Source organism: Rhincodon typus, chromosome 2 (assembly GCF_021869965.1).
Source record: "Rhincodon typus isolate 14 chromosome 2, sRhiTyp1.1, whole genome shotgun sequence".
Taxonomy (NCBI): Eukaryota; Metazoa; Chordata; class Chondrichthyes; order Orectolobiformes; family Rhincodontidae; genus Rhincodon; species Rhincodon typus.
This window is the reverse complement of record NC_063333.1, coordinates 145,289,553-145,310,292: the sequence shown is the minus strand read 5'-3', so window position 1 is coordinate 145,310,292 and position 20,740 is coordinate 145,289,553. Positions and strand designations below refer to the sequence as shown.

The following is a 20,740-nucleotide window of genomic DNA, read 5'->3' as shown; positions in this document are numbered from 1 at the left end:
TAAAAAGCCACTTTGACTGACTATCTATAAATTGTGTGCTTTTTGAACAATGTAGAATGTATCTGCAAATACAGATTCATCCCGTAGATTTATATGTGTGTGTGCGTGCGTGCGTGTGTTTGTGTGTGTGTGAGAGTGTACAGTGAGGTGGGGTCACCTGTAGTGCGACATGAACCCAAGATCCCGGGTGAGACTGTCCCACTGGGAGGGAACATCCCTGTCTGGCGATTGTTGCGTAGTGTCCATTCATCCGTTGTTGTAGTGTCTATGTGGTTTTGCCAATATACCATGCCAAGGAGACTCGGCCTTAGATCTTTGGGTAAACATCCTCCAAGGCAGATGTTAGGATACACAACAATGCAAAGTCACCGAGCAGAGGCTGATAGCCAAGTTCGGTCCCCATGAGGATGGCCTCAATTGGGATCTTGGGTTCATGTCACACTACAGGTGACCCCACCACACTATAAACCCTCACACACAGGCTCACACACATGCATATACACACACACTCTCTCACACAAACACACACACACATACTCACTCAGACCCTCATTCATACACACAGTCTGTCAAGCACACATATACACACACATACACACACACACATACACACAGACACACACACACACACACACACACACACACATGCTTTCTCTCTCTCTAACTCCCCACCACAAACACACACACACACATGCACACACACTCTCGCTCTCTCCCATGCACACACACACACACACTCACTCTCTCTCCCACATGCACATACACAGACATAGACACAAGCACACACACATATAAATCTATGGGGTGAATTTGTATTTGCAGATACATTCTGTTTTCTTCAAAAAGCACACAATTTATAGATAGTCAGTCAAAGTGGCTTTTTATAAAATCCTACTTTAGAATTAAAACCAGTCTGACTCCAAACCAAAACACACATAGATTCTAAACAAGGCCTCGCACTTGCATTGTCTGACAGAAAACGTCACCTTTTCTTTACACTGATAAAACCTTTAGTTCTCTCAGGGCGGTGACTTGAAAGAAATTTGGGCATTTACATATACATATTAATCAATTAAAACCTTCTAATTGATTAAAGATTTAACAGGACCTTAGATTTTTTTTAATACATCCTCATCATTAGTGTGACCCTTGTTCTTCTGCTTATACATTCTGTGTTCTGAGTGCTTCTTTCTTACTTCACCTGATGAAGGGGCTACGCTCCAAAAGCTTATGATTTCAAATAAATCTTTTGGACTATAGCCTGGTGTAATGTGATTTCTGACCGTGTCCAGCCCAGCCCACCACTGGCACCTCCATGTCGTCGTAGTTATCAATATCTGGGATATAGAGGACCTGCTACTGGAGCTACTGAGTTACTTTCCCATGTTGGACTATTTTAGAGTCCCAGCAAAATGGAATCAAGGAAAGAACACTTCTTATGATTGTTCAGTCTGACCATTTATTATGGATTTCACAAAAGCAGCTTAATATGAAAAATGCAAGCATTAATATACAGTAGCCTCTTTTAACCCCTCTCTTTACTCCTGCATCATGGAATAAATGACTTCATAAACTCCTCATTGTGAAGAGTTCCCTGGTTATCCAGTATAATCAAGGACAAATGGATGATGCAACATACTTTGTAAACAGCATGCCAAGCCATATCTATGCAACATAGCTTTATTTATTCAGCCAAGGATATAAAGTGACTCACTATAATGTGAAGTATGCCCAGGAAAGAGTGAACAGAATTTGACCATGAAAAGACAAGGATGAGGAGGTCTTCAAAACTATGGAAGGTTTTTATATAGTAGCCACTGAAAAGGTGTTTCCACTTGAAGGGAAGGGAAGAGCAAAAAGAGAGACCATCAAAATAGAGAATTCAGAAGAAATTTCTTTCCCCTGATTGTTTCATTTAGTCATGGAATGTGAATGTCATTGACGGGGCCACTGTTCATTGCCCATCCCTCGGCGCCTCTGTTCTACAACACCACCCATGGACCTACCATTAATTGTATAAGCCCTACCCTTGTTTGTTGTACCAAAATGCAATACCTCACATTTATTCAGATTGAACTTCATCTGCCACTTTTCAGCCCATTGACCCATTTGATCAAGAGATAGTAAGAACTGCAGATGCTGGAGTCAGAGATAACACAGTGTGGAGCTGGAGGAACACAGCAGGCCAGGCAGCATCAGAGGAGCAGGAAAGTTGATGCTTCAGGCCTGGACGTTTCTTCAGAAAATCCATTTGATCAAGATCACTTTGTAACCTTACAAAACCTTCCTCACTGTCTTCAATTTTGATGTCATCCACAAACTTACCAACCATGCCTTCTATGTTCACATCCAAATCACTTATATAAGTGACAAAAAAAAGGACCCAGAACCAATGATTATCCAAAGAAACAATAGCGATTTGTGGAAAGACCTTTCAATGTAGTAAGTGTTTAGGATGGGAATGCACTATCAGAGAGTGCGGTGGAGGAAGATTCAATCTGGATTGTTATCTGGAAAGAAAGAGTGTGCAGGGTTCCTGGAGAAGCCAAAGGAACGGTCATAGATACACTGCTCATTCAGGGAGTTGTGCAGATATGATGGGCTGAATAGCCTCTTTCTCACGATACCAATTCCATAATTCTGCAATTGAGAGGATGGTGATGATGGAGAGCTGATGACAAAGGGAGTAGTTGAAGTGAACAATGCAAATACATTTAAGGGGAAGCTAGATAAACACGTGAGAGGGAAAGGAATAGGCGCTATGTTGATAAAGTTAGATGAAGAATGATAGGAGGAGTCTTGAGTGAAGTGTAAATGCTGACGTGGATTCATTGTACCAAATGGTTTGATTCCATAATGTAAATTTTATGTAATTCCATTCAAATCTACTTTGAGATATTTCAACACATTCGCAATGTAGACACACATTATTTGGTATTTAAAGGCAACAGAAACAAGAAGTCGCAAACTCCAAATGATGTCAGATTTACTCCTGAAATTTTGTTTGGACTGCTGCTGACATTTTTATAACCTAGTTGTCGAACAGCAAGAAATATTACTTTTGTTTAGGATCAAAACCAGGCAAAGTAAGTTGCACGTTGCCCACCTGAGTGGAGGCTGCAGGAGATTAGTGTAGTGAGCTGAGAGAAAACTCATTTTGGAAAAGTGTTATTGGTAACCAAGCTGGTTGAAAAGGTACAATAATGAGGTGGGTGAAAGTTGACCTAAGCTCACTGCATGCAGATCTGAGCAAGACAGACAAATGTAAATAATCTCAAGTTCTATCTCCCATGCCTGAGATCACAGCTCATGTTGTGTGGATACTGCAGTTGTGATGTTTTAATTATACTAATGCAACAAGTCTGAAGCTAAAAAGGAGAAAAACATATCCATTCCCTCACATAGATGTATTAGAAAAGTGAAGAACAGAATCTAAAAGGAACTGACATCCTGGCTTAGAGACAGTAAGAACTGCCGATGCTGGAGTCAGAGATAACACAGTGTGGAGCTGGAGGAACACAGTGGGCCAGGCAGCATCAGAGGAGCAGGAAAGCTGACGTTTTGGGCCGGGACCCTTCTGTGTTCCTCCAGCTTCACACTGTGTTATCTCTGATATCCTGGCTTTCAGCCTAGCCCACTTCCTTTTGAAGATAAGATTTAAACTCATGCAGGTCACGTATTCGTAAAAATTAAACTGCAAAGCCATCTTTTTTCAATCAAGGTGGCAAGATTTTTATCAGATTGATTAATTTGATTCATATGTAGAGTCATTGAGTCATAGAGATGTACAGCACGGACAGAGACCCTTTGGTACAATTCATCCATATTGACCAGATATTCCACATTAATCCAGGCCCATTTGCCAGCATTTGGCCCATATACCTCTTAACCCTTCCTATTTATAAAGCTATCAAAATGCCTTTTAAATGTTGTAATTGTACCAGCCTTTACCACCTCCTCTGGCATCTCGTTCCATGCATGCACCACCCTCTGAGTGAAAAAGTTACCCCATAGATCCCTTTTAAATCGTTCTCCTCTCACCTAAACTATGACCTCTGGTTTTGGTCTCCCCTAGCTGGGGAAAAGCCTGTGCAAATTCCTCAGGGTTTTATAAACTTTGTTAAGCTCACCCCTCATTCTCCAACGCTCCAGGGAAAATAGCCCCAGCCTATTCAGTCTCTCCCTATAGCTCAAACCCTCCAACCCTGGTGACATCTTTGTACTTCTTTTCTGCAACCTTTCAAGTTTCACAACATCTTTCCTATTGCAGGGAGACCAGAATTGAATGATTTAGGTATGCAATAGGTAAATAAAATTTATTATTGGCAGAGTTTGTAAGGAGGCAGCTGTCTGAGCAATAAAGCCAAACTCAGCTTAGACATATCCATTACTCTTACTTATTACAGTTGACCTTCTTTGTTGCAGCCCAATTATTTATACAGATAAACAATCAAACAAAAAGAAACATTAAACGCCAAGAAGCCATTTAAGGTGCGAATCAAATGGTTTGTAGCAGCGAGTATCAGTAGGTCTCCTGATGAATGGAACTGAGGTCTTGGCTCCAGTTGCACAGTTGAATGAGCTGGCCCCTGAGGCTGGTTTGTACAAGACCTGGCAACACTAATGGATTTTGACCTCGATGCTATCAAAAGGCGTGTGGGGGAGAAAAAAGGAAGTCAGTTTGGAAAAAAAGTTTTCTTAAAGCCAACATATTGGCCAATACGTTCTGAAAGAAAGACACAGCCCAGCAGGACCACGATCTAGTTTTGTTTTAATTGCATAAGTGCCTCATTGATCTCAAGAGCAAAATTGGTCATGTTCAAATGCATTTCTAGGCAGTATAGTACTCCTCATTTTGAATGTTAATTGCCCTGCTAAGTTACCGGGTAGGTAAACGTACATGCAAATCAGGAACAGGAGTAGGCCATTCAGCCCTTTGAGTTTATACTGCCATTTGTTAAGATCATGGCTGAACTGATTGTGGCCTCAGCTCACTTTCCTCACTATTGCTATATCCTTTGATTCCCTTGTCAGCCAAGAGTCTATTTAATTCAGGCTTAAGTATATTCAATCACCCTGCTTGCGATGCATTTCAGGTACAAAATTCCACGCATTAAAGGTAAATTCACCATTGTCTTACCTGGCCATAGGACAGTTTCCTCATTAGAGAGAGATAAAGAGAGACAACTGTTAGTGGCTTAACTTGAGGCTCACCATGCCTCAGGTAGGGCGAGAGGTTGAGAAAGGAGTCCTTCACGATAACCTCAGCTGGTGTGGGAATTGAATCGATGCTATTAGCATTTCACTGCATCACAAACCAGCCATCCAATCTAATCAACCCCACCACTACAGATTAATGAGCCCCTCAGAGAGAGAAAAAATCCTTGCTTCTCTCTTAAATGGAAATAACCTTATTTTTAAACTGTGCCCCCTAATTTTAGCCTCTCCCACAAGGGGACCCATTGTTTCCATAGCTACTCCTTCAAGTCACCTCTGGTTCTTACGTGTTTCATTAAGATCATTTCTCATTCGTTTAAATTCAGATGGATGCAGGTATAACTTGTCTAACCTTTTCATCTTCAATATTCCATTTGCTGCAGTTTTACCTATTCACTTAATCCATTCATATCTCTCTTTTTCTCAACTCTAAGCTGCTTAGAGTGCTATCTACTTTCATGGTCCAGATACTTTTGTATATGTTGCTTTCTGACCCGTCATCTAAAAATTTTATAATTAAACAAGCTGTCCATTTTAAAGCCTATTATTTTTAAAATCTACCAATACTTGTCCTGCTGGTTCTGATCTCTATTCAGAATCTGGGCACACTCTTGATTTCTGCTCAACCTTTGTTTCAAAGGAATAAAGGGATGTTGAGTTTGGGTAAAAGAAAATGCTGATTGCTCCTTCATTGCAGAAGGGTTTGAGTACGGGAGTAAAGAAGGCTTACTGTAACTGTACAGGGCCTTGATGAGAACACACTTTTGTGTACAGTTTCGGTCTCTTTTTTAGTCTACAGTGCAGATAGAGACCATTCATCCCATCGCTCCAAACAGCATCCCTCACAGACCCACACCATCCCTGCATTTCCCATGGCTAACCTGCCTAACCTGTACGTTCCTGGACACTACGGGACATTTTTCTTCTTAAAAATACATGGTCGATCTGCCTAACCTGCACATCTTCAGATTATAGGACACAACCAGAGCACTGACAGGAAACCCATGCAGACACGCGGAGAAAGTGCAAAGTCCACCTTTTTATCTAAGAACTGATATACTGGTCATAGAGGAAATGCAGCCAAGGTTGACCAGACTGATGTCAGGACTATCGCATGAGGAGTGATTGGGTTGACTGGGCTTGCATTCCTTGGAGTTTAGAAGAATGAGTGGGGAATCTCATTGAAACATAGAAAAATTCTGACAGGGCTGGAAGGACTGGATGAAGGGATTGTGTTTCCTGTGTCTGTGGATTTGGAACAAGGAGTCATGGTTTTAGTATATGAGGTCGGTCATTTAGGTCTGAGATGAGGAGAAACCTCCCCACTCAGAAACTGCTGAACTCATTAAATTCTCTACCACAAAAGGCTATGGAGGCCAAGTCATTGACCATATTTAAGAAAGAAATAGATAGACTTCTACAGGCTGAAGATGTCAAAGGGTATAGGGAGAGAGTGGCAATATGGCTTTGAGATAGATGATTAACCATTGACATGTTAAATGGTGGAGTGAGTTTGATGGGCCAAATGACCTACTGCAGTTAATCTTTTCTATGTTTTAATATTTTCAATTCCAGGAAATTCATTAGAAAGTATGCAGTATATTTTTGCTTTCCAGAGATTGACTAAAAAGACCATTTAATGAATTTTTAATAAGTTTTTACAGTGACTGTAATTTCTACTTAATGAATTATAGTTCCAATACAAATAGACAATACATGACAGAAACTAATGAAACATGTCTTTTAATTCCATTACAGAGCTGGGGCCTGTCTTGCATGTGGAAATTAAAATAGCATTTCATTGCCAGCACAACTTGTGTAATGTAGTTTAATGATGTTGTATTAATTTAAGGCTTCTGTTTATTTTTAATGAATACAGCAAATGCTTTAAATACATTTACATCACCTCCCTATCCATGTCCATCCTGCTATCCTGTACAGATAGACTGTGGCAGGTAGATATTTAGTGGTGATTGCACGTTCCTGATGCCTGACTTTGCATTGTGAGGAAGAAGCACCGGAGGACAGATTGCAAATGGGCAATGGGCCATCTGCTATGTTGGTCAAGGCAGATAATGATCACTCATGAAATTGGCCTGATCTCCATTGCTTTGGAAAGTAGAGACTTGATTATACTGATAGCGACCTTGAATGCAGACCCATTCTGCCCTGTACTGAGCTGAACTATGTTCAGGAAATTATTCTGTCTTTATGCTTTATGGGATATAGGCATCACTGACAAGGCCAGCATTTGTTGCATATCCCTAATTACCCTTGAACTAAGTATCTTGCTAGGTCATTTCAAGAGGCAGTTAAAAGTCAGCTCTATTGCTGAGGATCTGGAGTCACATATAGGCAAAACAGGTAAGGATGGAAAATTTCTTTCCCTAAAACCATCTGGCTCATTAGAAGCCATAATTGAACCAAATGTGTTTTTATGACATTGATGCCGGTTTCATGAAAACCATGGCTGAGACTAGCTTTCAATTCCAGATCTAGTTATTAATTAAATAGAAATTCCACCAGCTGCCACTCTAACTCATCACTCCAAAGCATTAGCATCAGCATCAGTGTATAATGGATTACTAGTCCAGTGACATCACCACTACATCACAAAATTATCTCATCTCAATACATCCATCCAGTGGATTCCTAACCAGTGGATTCCTAAACAGCAAATCACAAAACATTAGCATCTAAGTTTAGGAGGTAATAGCAAAGGCAAATGAAATGTTGGCCTTTATTTCAAAGGGAGTGGAATATAAAAGTAGGGAGGTTTTGTTAAACTACATAGCACTAGTCAGACTGCAATTGTTTTTGGCCCCTTCATCTAAGGAAAGTTATCCCGGCATTGGAGGCAGTCCAAAGAAGGACCACTAGGCTAATACCACACATGGAGGGACTGTCTTATGAGGAGTGGTTGAGTAGATTGGATCTGTACTTGTTGGAGTTTAGAAAAATCAGAAGCGGCCTTATTGAAACATACAAGGTTATTACAGGGCTTGGTAAATTCTTGCAGAAAGGCTGTCTTCCCTCATAGGACAGCCCACGACCATAATCTCAGAATAAGGGCTCACACATTCAAGACAGAGATAAGGAAGAATTCTTTTTCCGAGGGTTGTGTATCTGTAGAATTCTTTAACACAGAGGGCTGTCAAGGCTGGGTTGTTAAGTATATTCAAGGCTGAGATCGACAGATTTTTAATCAGTAAGGAGAATTAAGGATTATAGGGAAAAGGTAGAAAAATGGAGTTGAGGATGATTAAATCAACTGTAATCTCATTGAACAGAGATTGAGGTGGAGCAGACTCAATGGGCTGAATGGCCTACTTCTGCTCCCATATCTTATGGAATATCCTTGTTGCATGCTGAAGCGAGAGACTGCTCCCCGGGTTCAGTTTAAAACTGCAACCATCTCAGCTTCTGTTCCTGATGTGTCTAACATCATAGTAACAGCAGAAAGCCATTTAATCCTTCCAGCCTATTCCACTGTTCAAAGAGATCACAGCATTTTTGCCACCCGACCCCAGAAATCTACATTTTCTCAACTTTGCTTAATATGATTTGTTGACTAAAATCTCATTTAACCATCAATTGCCATCCGTAGAGTAGAGTTCAAAATGTTTTCCATCCTTTGCCTGAAGAAAAGCTTTTTGTCTTATGGCCTTAATTTCTCTCCTTAAATTTCTGACTCTAATTTCTTAAATGACATCACTAGCTTCTTAGATTCCTCAATGAGGGAATATAGTTTCTTGCAAACGACGCCATCTATTCCACTCAATAACTCGAAAACCTGAATCAAATCACCCCTGGATCTTCACTGTCCCATTATTGAACAAATCTCACTCAATAGTGTGACACTTTTCACAAGTTCCTGATCGAACAAGCATTTTACTTGCTTCTTTCTGCATTGTCACTATTTTCCTTGGTTAGGATTGTAACTGGTTAAACCTAACCTGGATTAGTTGCACAGCACCTGGTATTTTATAATCACCAGTGCATTTTCGAGTAATTATGATTTTCAATTATGAAGCTTTATTGTGTAATGAGACATATTTTTCTGCAATTGGTTGAGAAAGGGGCTGGATGATGAACACATTACAGAGTTCCACAGGCATCTATAATAGTTATATGATGTTATCAGTGAAATCAGATTAGCAATTCAAATTAAGCATCAGTGGTACATGACACAATTTATATATTTGATGTTTAAATTAAAAAAAATACACAGTTTGAAACATCATTCTTTTTTTTCTTGCTCTCCCAATTTAGAAATCCCCAGAAACCAAGCGAACTTGAAGATTGATTGAAGACCCAAGTAGTTTACAAATGGAACAAAAAGGTTAGTCAGTGATACACAACCTACTGACGGGTTGCTGGAGAGCAGCCAACAAAACCCAGTTAGACTCTGCAGTCACCAGTTCTGAAATAAGAATGGCGATATCGAATTGCTGTGTGCTAATGCTGCTCTGGATCTGCCTGTTGGAGCTCAGCCTGATGTCCCCCCTGTCAAATAGGACTGCTATTGAGGAAGAGGATGGAGTGCCAGTGACGCCTGAGGATGACAAGCTTTCTGTTTTGCACCGGTCCAAACGTGGCTGGATGTGGAATCAGTTCTTTTTGCTGGAGGAGTACACTGGGGCAGAGCCACAGTACGTGGGCAAGGTAAGCTCTGAGAGATGTTCCTCTTAATCACAATCAGAAAGTTGATAGCTCACCAGCGTCTCTGTGCCATGCCCTTGTCATCTGCAGTTTTAAAGTGAATATAAAGAGCTACACAGAAAATGAGCTATGTCTACCCCAAAACTATCAACAAATAAATCTCACATTAATTAAAGCCATCCAGTGATTCTTTGCTATTGTCACCAACTGTGATTGCTAACCTTTCAGCTACGAAGGCATAATCTCAGTGCCAAAAGAATTCAATGGAAATGTACTGTCTATGGGGTAAAATGAAATGAGCCCTGTCCATCCAAAGTTTTCTTTATTTATTCATAGAACATGGGCATCACTGGCTGGTCAGCATTTATTGTCCACTCCTCGAGGAGGTTGCCTTTGAGAAAGTAGTGGTGAGCTGCCTTCTTGAACTGCTGCAGGCCATGTGCCATAGGTTGTCCCATAGTGCTGTTAGGGAAGGAGTTCCAGGATTTTTGACACAGCAACACAGAAGGAATGGCAATATAGCTCCAAGTCAGGCTGGTGAGGGGTTTGGAGGGGAACTTGCAGGTAGGTGGTGTTCCGTGTATCTGCTGCCCTTGTCCTTCTAGATGGAAGTGGTTGTGGGTTTGGAAGGTGCTGTCTAAGGATCTTTGGCGAATTTCTGTAGCATATCTTGTGGAGAGCACACACGGCTGCTACTGAGCGTCAGTCATAGAGGGAGTGAATGCTTGCGGATGTGATGCCAGTTAAATGGGCTGCATTGTCCTGGATGGTGTTGGTGATGATCACATTGAATGCTTTGTATCTGCAGCATAAACTGCCTTGGTAGTGGATATTTTCTAATCAACCTTTCTCACAGATGTATGAGTTGAACATGAGTCCTCCTGACTCAGCGGTAGAGGCATTATTTGATTTGTTAATAAATAATGTGGTGATGAGGAACACGTCATTAATACAACAGAGATCACCTGCATTGTCCTTTAACCTCTTTAATAAAAATCGGATTTATTAAATACAATCATACAACAACTGTGAATATCTTAATCCAATCAAAATTACAATCAATCTACCAGTTTTCTGACTGTTTCTGCAAACCAGCTGTTTTGCCCTGATTTCTGTGACAGAGTGATCTCACAGATGTGCAGACCCTCTTGTCTGGAATCTAATACAACCAGTTTGCAACTGATTGGGGAACAAGGACTGGAATTGCTGATGGCTTTCCCCAAAACATTCACTCAAAAATCTTGGAATTTTTATCATGAAATAAGATGTTGTTTACTCCCCATGTCCTTCCCTTCACAAATTTGAAAGCACACAATACACCTGTGTCCTCTCCCATATCAAATCTCATTCATCTCACCCAATTTGATTTGATTTGATTTATTGTTGCCAAAGTACAGTGAAAAGCTTTGTTTTGCGAGCAGTACAGGCAGATCATTAGCAAATAAGGACATACAGATCATAGGGTGCTTAGACAGAGTGAGGCATATAGGTTACGGCTGCACAGGCGGTGCACAAAGGAAGAGAATAAGATCTGCTGTAGAGAGCTAGCAAAGATACACCTAGTGTTGGTACCATCTTGAACCATTTGCTCACTGACCTACACTGGCTCATGGTTGAGTAGCACTTTGATTTTAAAATCCTTATCCTTGTTTTCAAATTCTTCCGTGAGTCATTCCTCTCTATCTCTGTAATCCTGTTCAGTTCCACAGCCTTCCTAGATTGCTGCAATTCTCTAATTCTGGTCTCATGGGTACCTTCGATTTTAATCACTCCATTGTGGGAGCCCATGCTTTCTGTACCTTTGTTCCAAGCTCAGGGATTCCCCACATTTCTCTGCCTCTCTACATTCCATTTAGCCTTTAACACTATCTTCAAGGCTTCTCACTCCAGCTCCTGCAAGTCTGATCGAACATCTCCTTACAATGGTTAGGTGTCATCATTTTTTTAGTGATGCTCCTGTCAAGTGCCTCAGGGTGCATTATTGCATTAAAGGCGCTACAGAAATGCGGGCTATTACTTTTTAATGACTGTATTCCCGCAGATCATTAGCTTCCCTTGCCTTCTGCAGGGAGCAGCCGGAATTAATTTGCTACCATGAACAGAAAGTAAAGAGTTGCTGGGTACAACATTCAACTTTGTGGTTGAAATCCAGTGTGTGATATTGGAATTGTCGGCTAGTCATACAGTGTTCACCCCAACCTCACTCCCACCCACTTGCCCCACCCACCAGGTCTGCCTATCTGTTAACCACAATAAAAAGCCAAGTAGAGATGAGTGTACGATAGTATTCCAAGGAAAGGTCACTGTTCCAAAACACCAATTCCGTTTCTCTCTCCAGAGATGATGCTAGACCTGCTGAGTTTCTCTAGCATTCTCTGTGCTTGGTCCACTTTTCCAGAATCTGCAATATTTGGCCTTTTTTCGAGTGTGTTAAAAGCAGGCTGTCTCTCCCTTTTTGAAATTCCTGTTGCAGTAGAAACTTTGGCAACTGTTTCAGTGGAAGAATGATGATGTAGAGAGAGACAGCTGGCTGATTGACACAGTAATTCATTACCATTACCAAGAGGTTTCTTGTTTGACTCTTGGTACATTCAAACCACCCCTCTGGTGATTGTCGGTCTGTTACTTAGAGCAATCCAGAAACAGGGCTTTTGTGTAAAATTCCTCTTTCTGTAACATCATGAGTGGGCCTCCCACCCACCCTCCAGCCCCTATTTGTAATGTTGCTGGAGCAGAGTTCAAAAGAGCTAAGGAAGATGCCCCCCACCCCCGACACACACACACACACACACACACACACACACACACACACACACAGACACACACACACACACACACAATGCTGTTTAGTAGAACGAAGTAACACTCTGTTCCTTGAAGATCCGGTAAAATACAGCAGGTTTCTTACTGGAAACCACATTACTTATGATAAAGAAACCCCAGCTTAGAGCACAGTTTCCGCAAGTAAAATAGTTTGGGAAGTATGTCATTGTTTAGCTGGCATCCAACTCACAGGCTTTGAGTTTAACTTGGCTTGAGAAGTGAAAAGGTGGCATCATTTCAGCTGTCAATGCGTAGCTTTCATGATGTTAATTACAGCTCACTTCAATGTGACAAATGAAGTGTGGTATGTGGTGCACTTACATTCTCCCCAACAGCCCACTGACTCATGCATGTTTGGTGGGTGAGGGGGGTACGCCGGTTTTATCAAGCAGAGGAGGGGTAGTGAGCCTCCCCACCACACTACCAATTAAGGCTGTTGTTATTTTTTTTAATCAACGTTTGCAAATGTGCTATGACATTCTTCTGTGACAGGTAGGATTTGAGCACAAGACTTCTGGCCTGGGTCACTATCAGTGTGTCACAAAAGCCCCTCAGTTAAGGGAGCAATTATTGCCCACTTAAGGACCTCATTTACTTGTTGTTTACATTAACTCAGTGGGAGGGGTGATGTGGCACAGTGGTAGTGTCCCTATGCCTGAGCTAGGAGGCGCAATATCAAGTCCTACCTGCTCCAGAGCATCTCTGAATAGGTTGTGATGCAAATATCTTAACCCAGTGATAGGTGGATGGGCAAGGAGAATGGCATGTAAACCCTGCTGTGTTTGATCATTGATTTCTGATTGAGGGACCTGACATTGAGAGGAGGGGTTACCTGCTGAGAGCCATCCCCATCCTTGCACCACACCCCTCCCCCAACTCCTCACCAGCAACCTCTAGCCTGTGCCCAGCACCCCCATTCCCTTCCTTGCAAACTATGTCCAAAAAACCTCTACCCAATACTATGGAGGCAACAAAAACCACAGAGTACCAGGAGTGATTATTTCCCTGTGACTGGGCCTGTACTTAATCCAAGGCCCTGGGTGTGCACAATACCAACAGCAGCTACCCACCTCTGGTAGTACCAGCTAATTAGGGGTAAGCTGTTAGCCCCTGACTGGCAGATTAGGTGGAACTCCCCCCATGTACAAGGCAATGGTTCTGAAGGAGTTAATGCTCATGTTACATTAGTTCCAACCATTCTATGTGGGGAGACCAGGAGTTAAACTCTTGCTTTTAGAGACAGCAATTGCATCTGTCCCAGGTCCCAGTAATTATCCTTGCTCAAAAGTAGGTGCTATCATGTAATAAACTTTGTTATCTTAAAACAGTACCTCTTTATGTAGATACTCTAAACTGGTGAATCCTCTAGCGTCAATCCCTAGATAGCACCAAGACAAAGCAAAATTCAAGGAGAACTAGTGGCAGAAAACTACTTCAAACAACCTTCACCCAGTTCCACATGCTGGGAGAGTAGGCAAATACCATCATTACCCAGTCTGAACTCCTGGGGTACCCACTAATCTCACAGGGTATTTCATCCCAGGAGAAGTTCAGCTGTTCACCTGTTAGGTGTTTGCATGCACAAGATTTGGTGGGCCTTCCCAAAAAGAGGCAATGCTAGGGTCTCATACTCTCCCACTATCTGTTCTCAATGTCCCATACCACTTCCGTACAATTTTGCCCAAAACGTAGATCTAGAGGAACTGAAATAGCAATAACAGAAACAGTTCAATGGGAACTCAATGTTGAGTCTAGTGGGTTGTAAGATGTTTAATTGAAAGCCAAGGGGATGTTCCTGAAACCCCACTTGAATATCTTTGGAACATTGCGCAAGGCTGAGGACAGAGAGGTCAGAATGGGAGTAGGGTAGAGATTTAAAACAGCAAGGAGCCAGAAACTGAAAGTCATGCTTGTGTCCGACAAAGCAATCACCCAGTCTGCATCTTAAACTGGGATACAATACTGTCGTTTAGATTTTAAGATGAAGTCCTCACCCTGAGGAAGTAAATGAACCCAGACAGATGAACAACAAGAAGTTATTGGGTAGAATTTCCTTTGGGACCAAGGGTGGGGTGAAAGATTTCCAATTTTCTGCCACAATTTTAGTGGGAATTTCAAAGAAATGGTGAGACAGCCCATAAAAAATGTTATTTACAAAGAGACTGCAGAATGCTGAGGTACAGAGGGATCTGAGTGTCCCAATTCATAATCACATAAAGTTAGTTTGCAGCTGCAGCAAGTGATGAGGAAGGCAAATGGAAGTTTATCATTTATCACAATATAAAAGTCAGGTTGGGATGCTGCATTTGTGCAGAGCATTGGTGAGACCACATCGACAGGATTGCGTACAATTTAGATTTCCTAGTTAAGAAAAGATGTCAATGCATTAGAAGCAATTCAGAGAAGGTTCATGTGACCGATACGTGCGATGGGGACATTATCTTATGAGAAATGTTTGAGCAGGCAAGGCTTGTCTGCAATGAAGTTTCGCAGTATGAAAGGTGATGTTATTGAAACATATAAGATCCTAAGAAGGATTGACAGGATGGATGCTGACAGCGTGGTTCCCTTAATGGGAGGGATGATAACTAGCGGTCACTATATAAAAAAAAAGTCTCTCATTTGTGATGGAGATGAGGAGGATTTCTTTCTTCTTTTTGCTCCTGGAGCTGTGTTTTCCAGAAGGCATTGAATATTTTGAAGGCACAGGTAGATACATTTTTGACTAACAAGGGGAGTCAAAAGATATCAGGGAAATTGGAGTTGAAGCCACAAACAGATCACATTGAATTGCAGACCAATGCTGTTTCTCTGTTCCTATATTATATGTTTGTAGGTTTTTCACCAGGAATTTTTTTAACCAATATTACAGTGGGGCATCGGAAAAACTCCTGATGAGATTACTGACTCGAATGGTCGAGAAAGAAACAGAGAGAGAACTGAAAATTAAGTGGAAAGCTACCTTTATTTATGGCTCTTGATGGTCATTCAGCAATCCCTACTGGAAGTGTGCATGCTTTGGTCTCGCAATTCCTGAAAACAAAGTAGCCTTTCTGTATTTAATGCTTAGTGCCATTGGATTTGAGTTTCTGCTCTGGTTGAGGACAGGAAATTTAATCTAGAATGTGTTTGAAATTGCATTGATGGATCACAGGTCAAACACCCAATAAAGATGATTGGCAGAAACAGAAGAATAAAATGTTCCATGAAACAACATGATCAGGCACCCTCTTCCTTTCAATTAAAAAGCATTTCTTGATATATTTAAGTGTGTTAACCTAATATAGTTTTGCTTATAGTGCTGAAAATGGTCTAATGCGATAATGCGGCATTTTTAGTTCTAGTCCTTCATTTGTGGGTAAGCAGATTTATAATCACTGAAAACCACTTTGAAAATCTATACAGAATCAGTTACTATGTTCATCTGTGTATGCTCATTAATTTCTTAGTAAATTAAACATATTTCAAAATGAAAATACTTTTAAAATGCAGCTTGTGCTGCCTATGCATTTGAAAAATAGTGAGAGCAACATGGGGCCTTTCTGAAAGAATGTATCACTTTAATCACACATTGTTTACCTGGAGATATGGCCCCAATTTATAAAGGCCACTTTCACATGGTATATGAGCATTATAGGTGCTTCCGTAAGATTATTTATTGTATTAAGGAGTCAACATTTGCAGGATAGAAGAAGGAAACAAACTGGAAAGAACATACTGTTGATTAGCAGTTCAAATTGGTCAATAAGATTTCAGATTGAGATATTAACACAGTCCGTCTGGCTGGGGTAGAAACGGAGACCTTAAAAATGGAGCAATCTGCTTTTTCTGGTAGAATCCTACTGTCTGTTATTTTGTCCATTGGCAAATTAGTTACATAGTTTTCCTGGAAATGGGCTGTTTGCAAATCAGGGGCTCCATAATATCAATGAAAGGCCAACTGACTTCAAATTTGGGCCTGTTGGAGAAACCACCTGGTGAAGGCAAGTCAGATGTTGTCAGGTGGGTGAACAGAGCTGCCGAAGAATTTAGAAACCTTCAGGCCAAGGGGAGTAGGGTCATTCTTCCAAAGATGTGACAGTGAAAGACGCACAAAATCCTGCCCACACTTCTAACACATGCTCTGTCCATGAGAGCTCCATCCCACCCTAAAACCCACTTGCTGGGACTTGTTAGCAGCATCTTGCTTGAATCGAACATCAACTAACCCCACCCATTCCCCTACCAACATTCTACCCTCCAGCTGATGATACCCTTTGTTCTAGTCAGATATTTGGCCAGTTGCATTTCCAGATTGTATTCTATTGTAGTACCTATCACTGTCAGCTTGTGTTTGAGCTGGAGTGCTCCCACCCATCATCCTTTCTATGCTATGTCCAATGGCCTCCATAGTTAACAATGGCAGAGGATAAACCCCTAGTGAGTCTTAAGAAGAAGAGGAATATAATAAGAAGAATTTAGGGTGGTTAGCACCGGTGCTTCACAAAGCCAGGGACCTGGATTCAATTCCACCATTGGGTGACTGTCTCTGTGGAGTTTGCACATTCTCCCTGTGTCTGTGTGGGTTTCCTCTGGGTGCTCGGGTTTCCTCCCACAGTGCAAAGGTGTGCAGGCTAGTTGGATTGGCTATGCTAAATTGCCCATGGCGTTCAGGGATGTGTAGACTCGGTGGGTTAGCCATGGGAAATGCAGGAATAGGGTAGGGGGATGGGTCCTAGTGGGATGCTCTTCAGAGGTTTGGTTGGTGCGGACCCATTGGGCCGAATGGCCTGCTCCCACACCAAAAGGGTTCGATGGTAAGGAGCGCTTATGTTAACGACAAGTTGTAGTTTATTGCTTAATAGCTATTGGTACAAGTTTCATTCACTAGTTAAACATAACTATCAAGGCTATCACAAGCCAGGGATGACATAATTGCTCCCATTGGGAGCTGGAGCTAATCTCATTGGTTCTCCGGTTTAATACAATCTCCAATGTTAACCCTTTCAGAATCATTACTGTATAAAACTGAAACTATTCTTCAATTTCAAAAACCAGCAAATGTTTGCAAAAAAAGACAGTGCTTCAGTAAATAATATTTCCTCATGAATTAATTAAATCTTTATTATTTAAGTTGATACTTAAAATGTCTCCCTCCTTATTTGCTGTTTTGCTATTACAGATTATATGCTACTGAGGGTCAGGAGTTAAAATGTTGTTGGTTTGAAATTGGTCTCACAGCCTTTTTACACAAAATACATGGGGATTAAGGGCTGGTCAATTTGTCTTTGATAATGGAAGTGAAGTGACATTCTGAAGTTTCATTTGAAGTCAAACTGGTGAGATGTAGAAAGAGCAGCTGATTCAATATTTCTCAGTTTCCGATATCGGTCAAAATCACTCCCAAAAATCTAACCAGGCCATGGATAAATTCAAAGACCCAGTTTCATTGTTTTCTAGGGGAAAGAGTTGCACTTTGATTGAAATGTCAAAGTGCTTGAAATTATTAGGGTTGTTGAGTATTTATTTAGTCACCTTGCTTGGGAAATACTGAAACCAGATTGCTTCTAATTTCAGAGATATTTTCTGAAGAAGGGTCTAGGCCCGAAACATCAGCTTTCCTGCTCCTCTGATGCTGCTTGGCCTGCTGCGTTCATCCAGCTCTACACCTTGTTATCTCAGATTCTAATTTCTTAGAGTTTAGGTTCTTGGAGGTTAGGCTGGGAGTTAGCTTCAAGCTCAGAATTATTTCAGGTTCAGAAGATCCAAATTTCTGGTTCTGACTGAATTCAGAGTTTAGATTTATATTTCTTCGGATTTTGTCAACCTTGCTGCTAACATTTTGATCACAGAATGCAGTGGATTCCTATTCAGTAACTCCTATGCAATAAGTGAAGATTGTATCAGAGAATTCGACATGGACAAGTCACAAGCAAAATCCGAACCTCTCATTAGGGGAATAAATATGATGTTGTGCAACATTCTTCTCAACCCAGTATTTATGCCACACATCTAATGAAAAGCGCCTAAATAATTTACAAATTCTATTTGAATGCTCTAAATGTGAAAGATGGTTTAATAGTCCCCTGGCAGCCATGCAAGAAAGGCTTTTAAATTTCAACAGAGGCATGTGGGTACCACTTTGGGAATGGCTTAAATGTCAAAGTACTTGAAATTATTAGGGTTGTTACACATTATTGGTGATTCAAAGGTAACTCGGGATATTGATTAAAAACAATTTCTGCATTTCTCTATAAAATGCAGATGCTATTAAGGGCAATGTTGAAATCAATACCAGGGATTACAACATCAATATTTCACCATTACAAACACAGCAGCTTGAAATTACACCACAGGCGTCTGTGAAATTGCATTTCTTTGTCATAACTTTTGTATCGCTGTTTGGAACCCACGACTTTCCAATGCTTTATCTTGCAAAGTAAAACATGCAAGCAAGGGTGCAAACAAAGTGCACAATGTTACATTGTGAGTCATCCATTTGCTGAAGCAGAGAGCAAGAATCTGCCTGCCTTCCATAATTGTTTATTTGTGATTTATAGTTAAATATAAGGCCCCGTCTGCTCTCTCTGTTTCCTGAATAAACTGCCCGTACAGGGAAAAACCAACCCTTAAATATATGCTTCCATGAATATCAATGGCTCTTTATTATCTCTGGCGTATGTTTATGTTCATTGTTAAAGGGAGTATCATTCACAACAATGTCACAAACATTGTCACATTTACACAATATATTGTGATACAACAGAGAGGTGTAGATTGCCAGAAATAAATATACTATTGGTGTCACTGAGTAAATTTGCTGCTACAGATGTGGACAGGGACCAACAAGAGAAACAGGACAGTCTCACGATAAAGAATATCTGAGATTTTCCTTCAAACTCCTTCAGAAGTTATGGAATAATTGCACAAAGGTATCAGTCTGAATATTAAGTGGGTGATATGAATTGGTGTATGGGAGAAAATGTGATATGCAACAAGGATATGTGTGGCATTAGGGTCAGAGCTAGGTTCTGGTACAGTTGAAAGTTTATGAAAGTTAGGAAGATCAGGAAGAGTCCTCAATAGTTGAGTTTAAACTGTTTCAGTGCTGGATGATATGAGCTTAGATAATGTTGGAACAAAAGGGGCATAGTGATGGAGAGAATTAGAGGTGAGTAAGAGGTCTCTCACTTTTAAGACGGACCTGAAGAGAATTTATTTTCTCTCAGATGATCAGTAGATTGTGGAATTCCTTCCCCTGGAACACGGTGGATGTGGGTCTTTGAATTTAGACTTGGTTAGAGAGTTTTGATGGATAAGGGAGTCCAGGGTTGTGGGTGAAGACAGGAAAGTGGAACTGAGAGCACAACTAGATCAGTCATGGTCTTACAGAATGTTGAAATGTCAATGGTCTCCTCCTAAATCCAATCTTCCTACATCATCTATTCCTATGTTATTATGGGTTCTTAAGCTCAGCAAAGTGTAAGGGTGTCCATTGGAAAAGGATCCGAGATATCAGTAAATGGAGATAACATTGATCTTCTTAATGGTGCTGGCAGTGTCAAAACAAGCCAAAGTGTGGCATGAACCTGAAGCAGATGTTGGGTACCATATATTAAGGCACAAATATCCTGATGCCTGCTTCACCAGTGGATATAAGATGCTTTCTGTTTGTCCTGAAATATGGCTCATTCACATTTCCAATCAGAACTGTGTGGACCCCCTGAGGCATCCCTCCCAAACTCCATCCCCCACTTCATTTTGTGGGCCTTGGGAGACTGTGTAAATATAATTGGTGCTGCTCCTTGCCCCAGTTTAACTCCCAAATGTGAGCCGACAATATTGGCCACCCTGTAATTTTTTAAATTGAAATTGAAAATGGGAACTGTTATTTCAATAAATTGTACTACTCCACGTCTGACTAGAGACTGAATTGTATTAGAGGTCTTTCTCAGTCAATGATAGCCAAACGAAACTACAACAAAACCGTATCAGAGATAGTAGGAACTGCAGATGCTGGAAAATCTGAGATAACAAGATGTAAAGCTGGATGAACACA

At 41.0% G+C, this 20,740-nt stretch overlaps 1 protein-coding gene across 5 annotated transcripts in view; it reads left to right on the top strand.

Moving 5' to 3' along the window:
• Positions 1–20,740, top strand: part of LOC109936078 (cadherin-6-like) — a 220,122-nt gene that overhangs the window by 16,312 nt on the left and 183,070 nt on the right. For all 5 annotated transcript variants that reach the window (XM_048607452.1, XM_048607419.1, XM_048607429.1 and 2 more), the window contains exon 2: positions 9,490–9,882. In XM_048607452.1, the coding sequence (XP_048463409.1) occupies positions 9,652–9,882 (231 nt within the window). In that variant the 5' untranslated portion in view covers positions 9,490–9,651. The remainder of the gene's footprint in view (positions 1–9,489; positions 9,883–20,740) is intronic.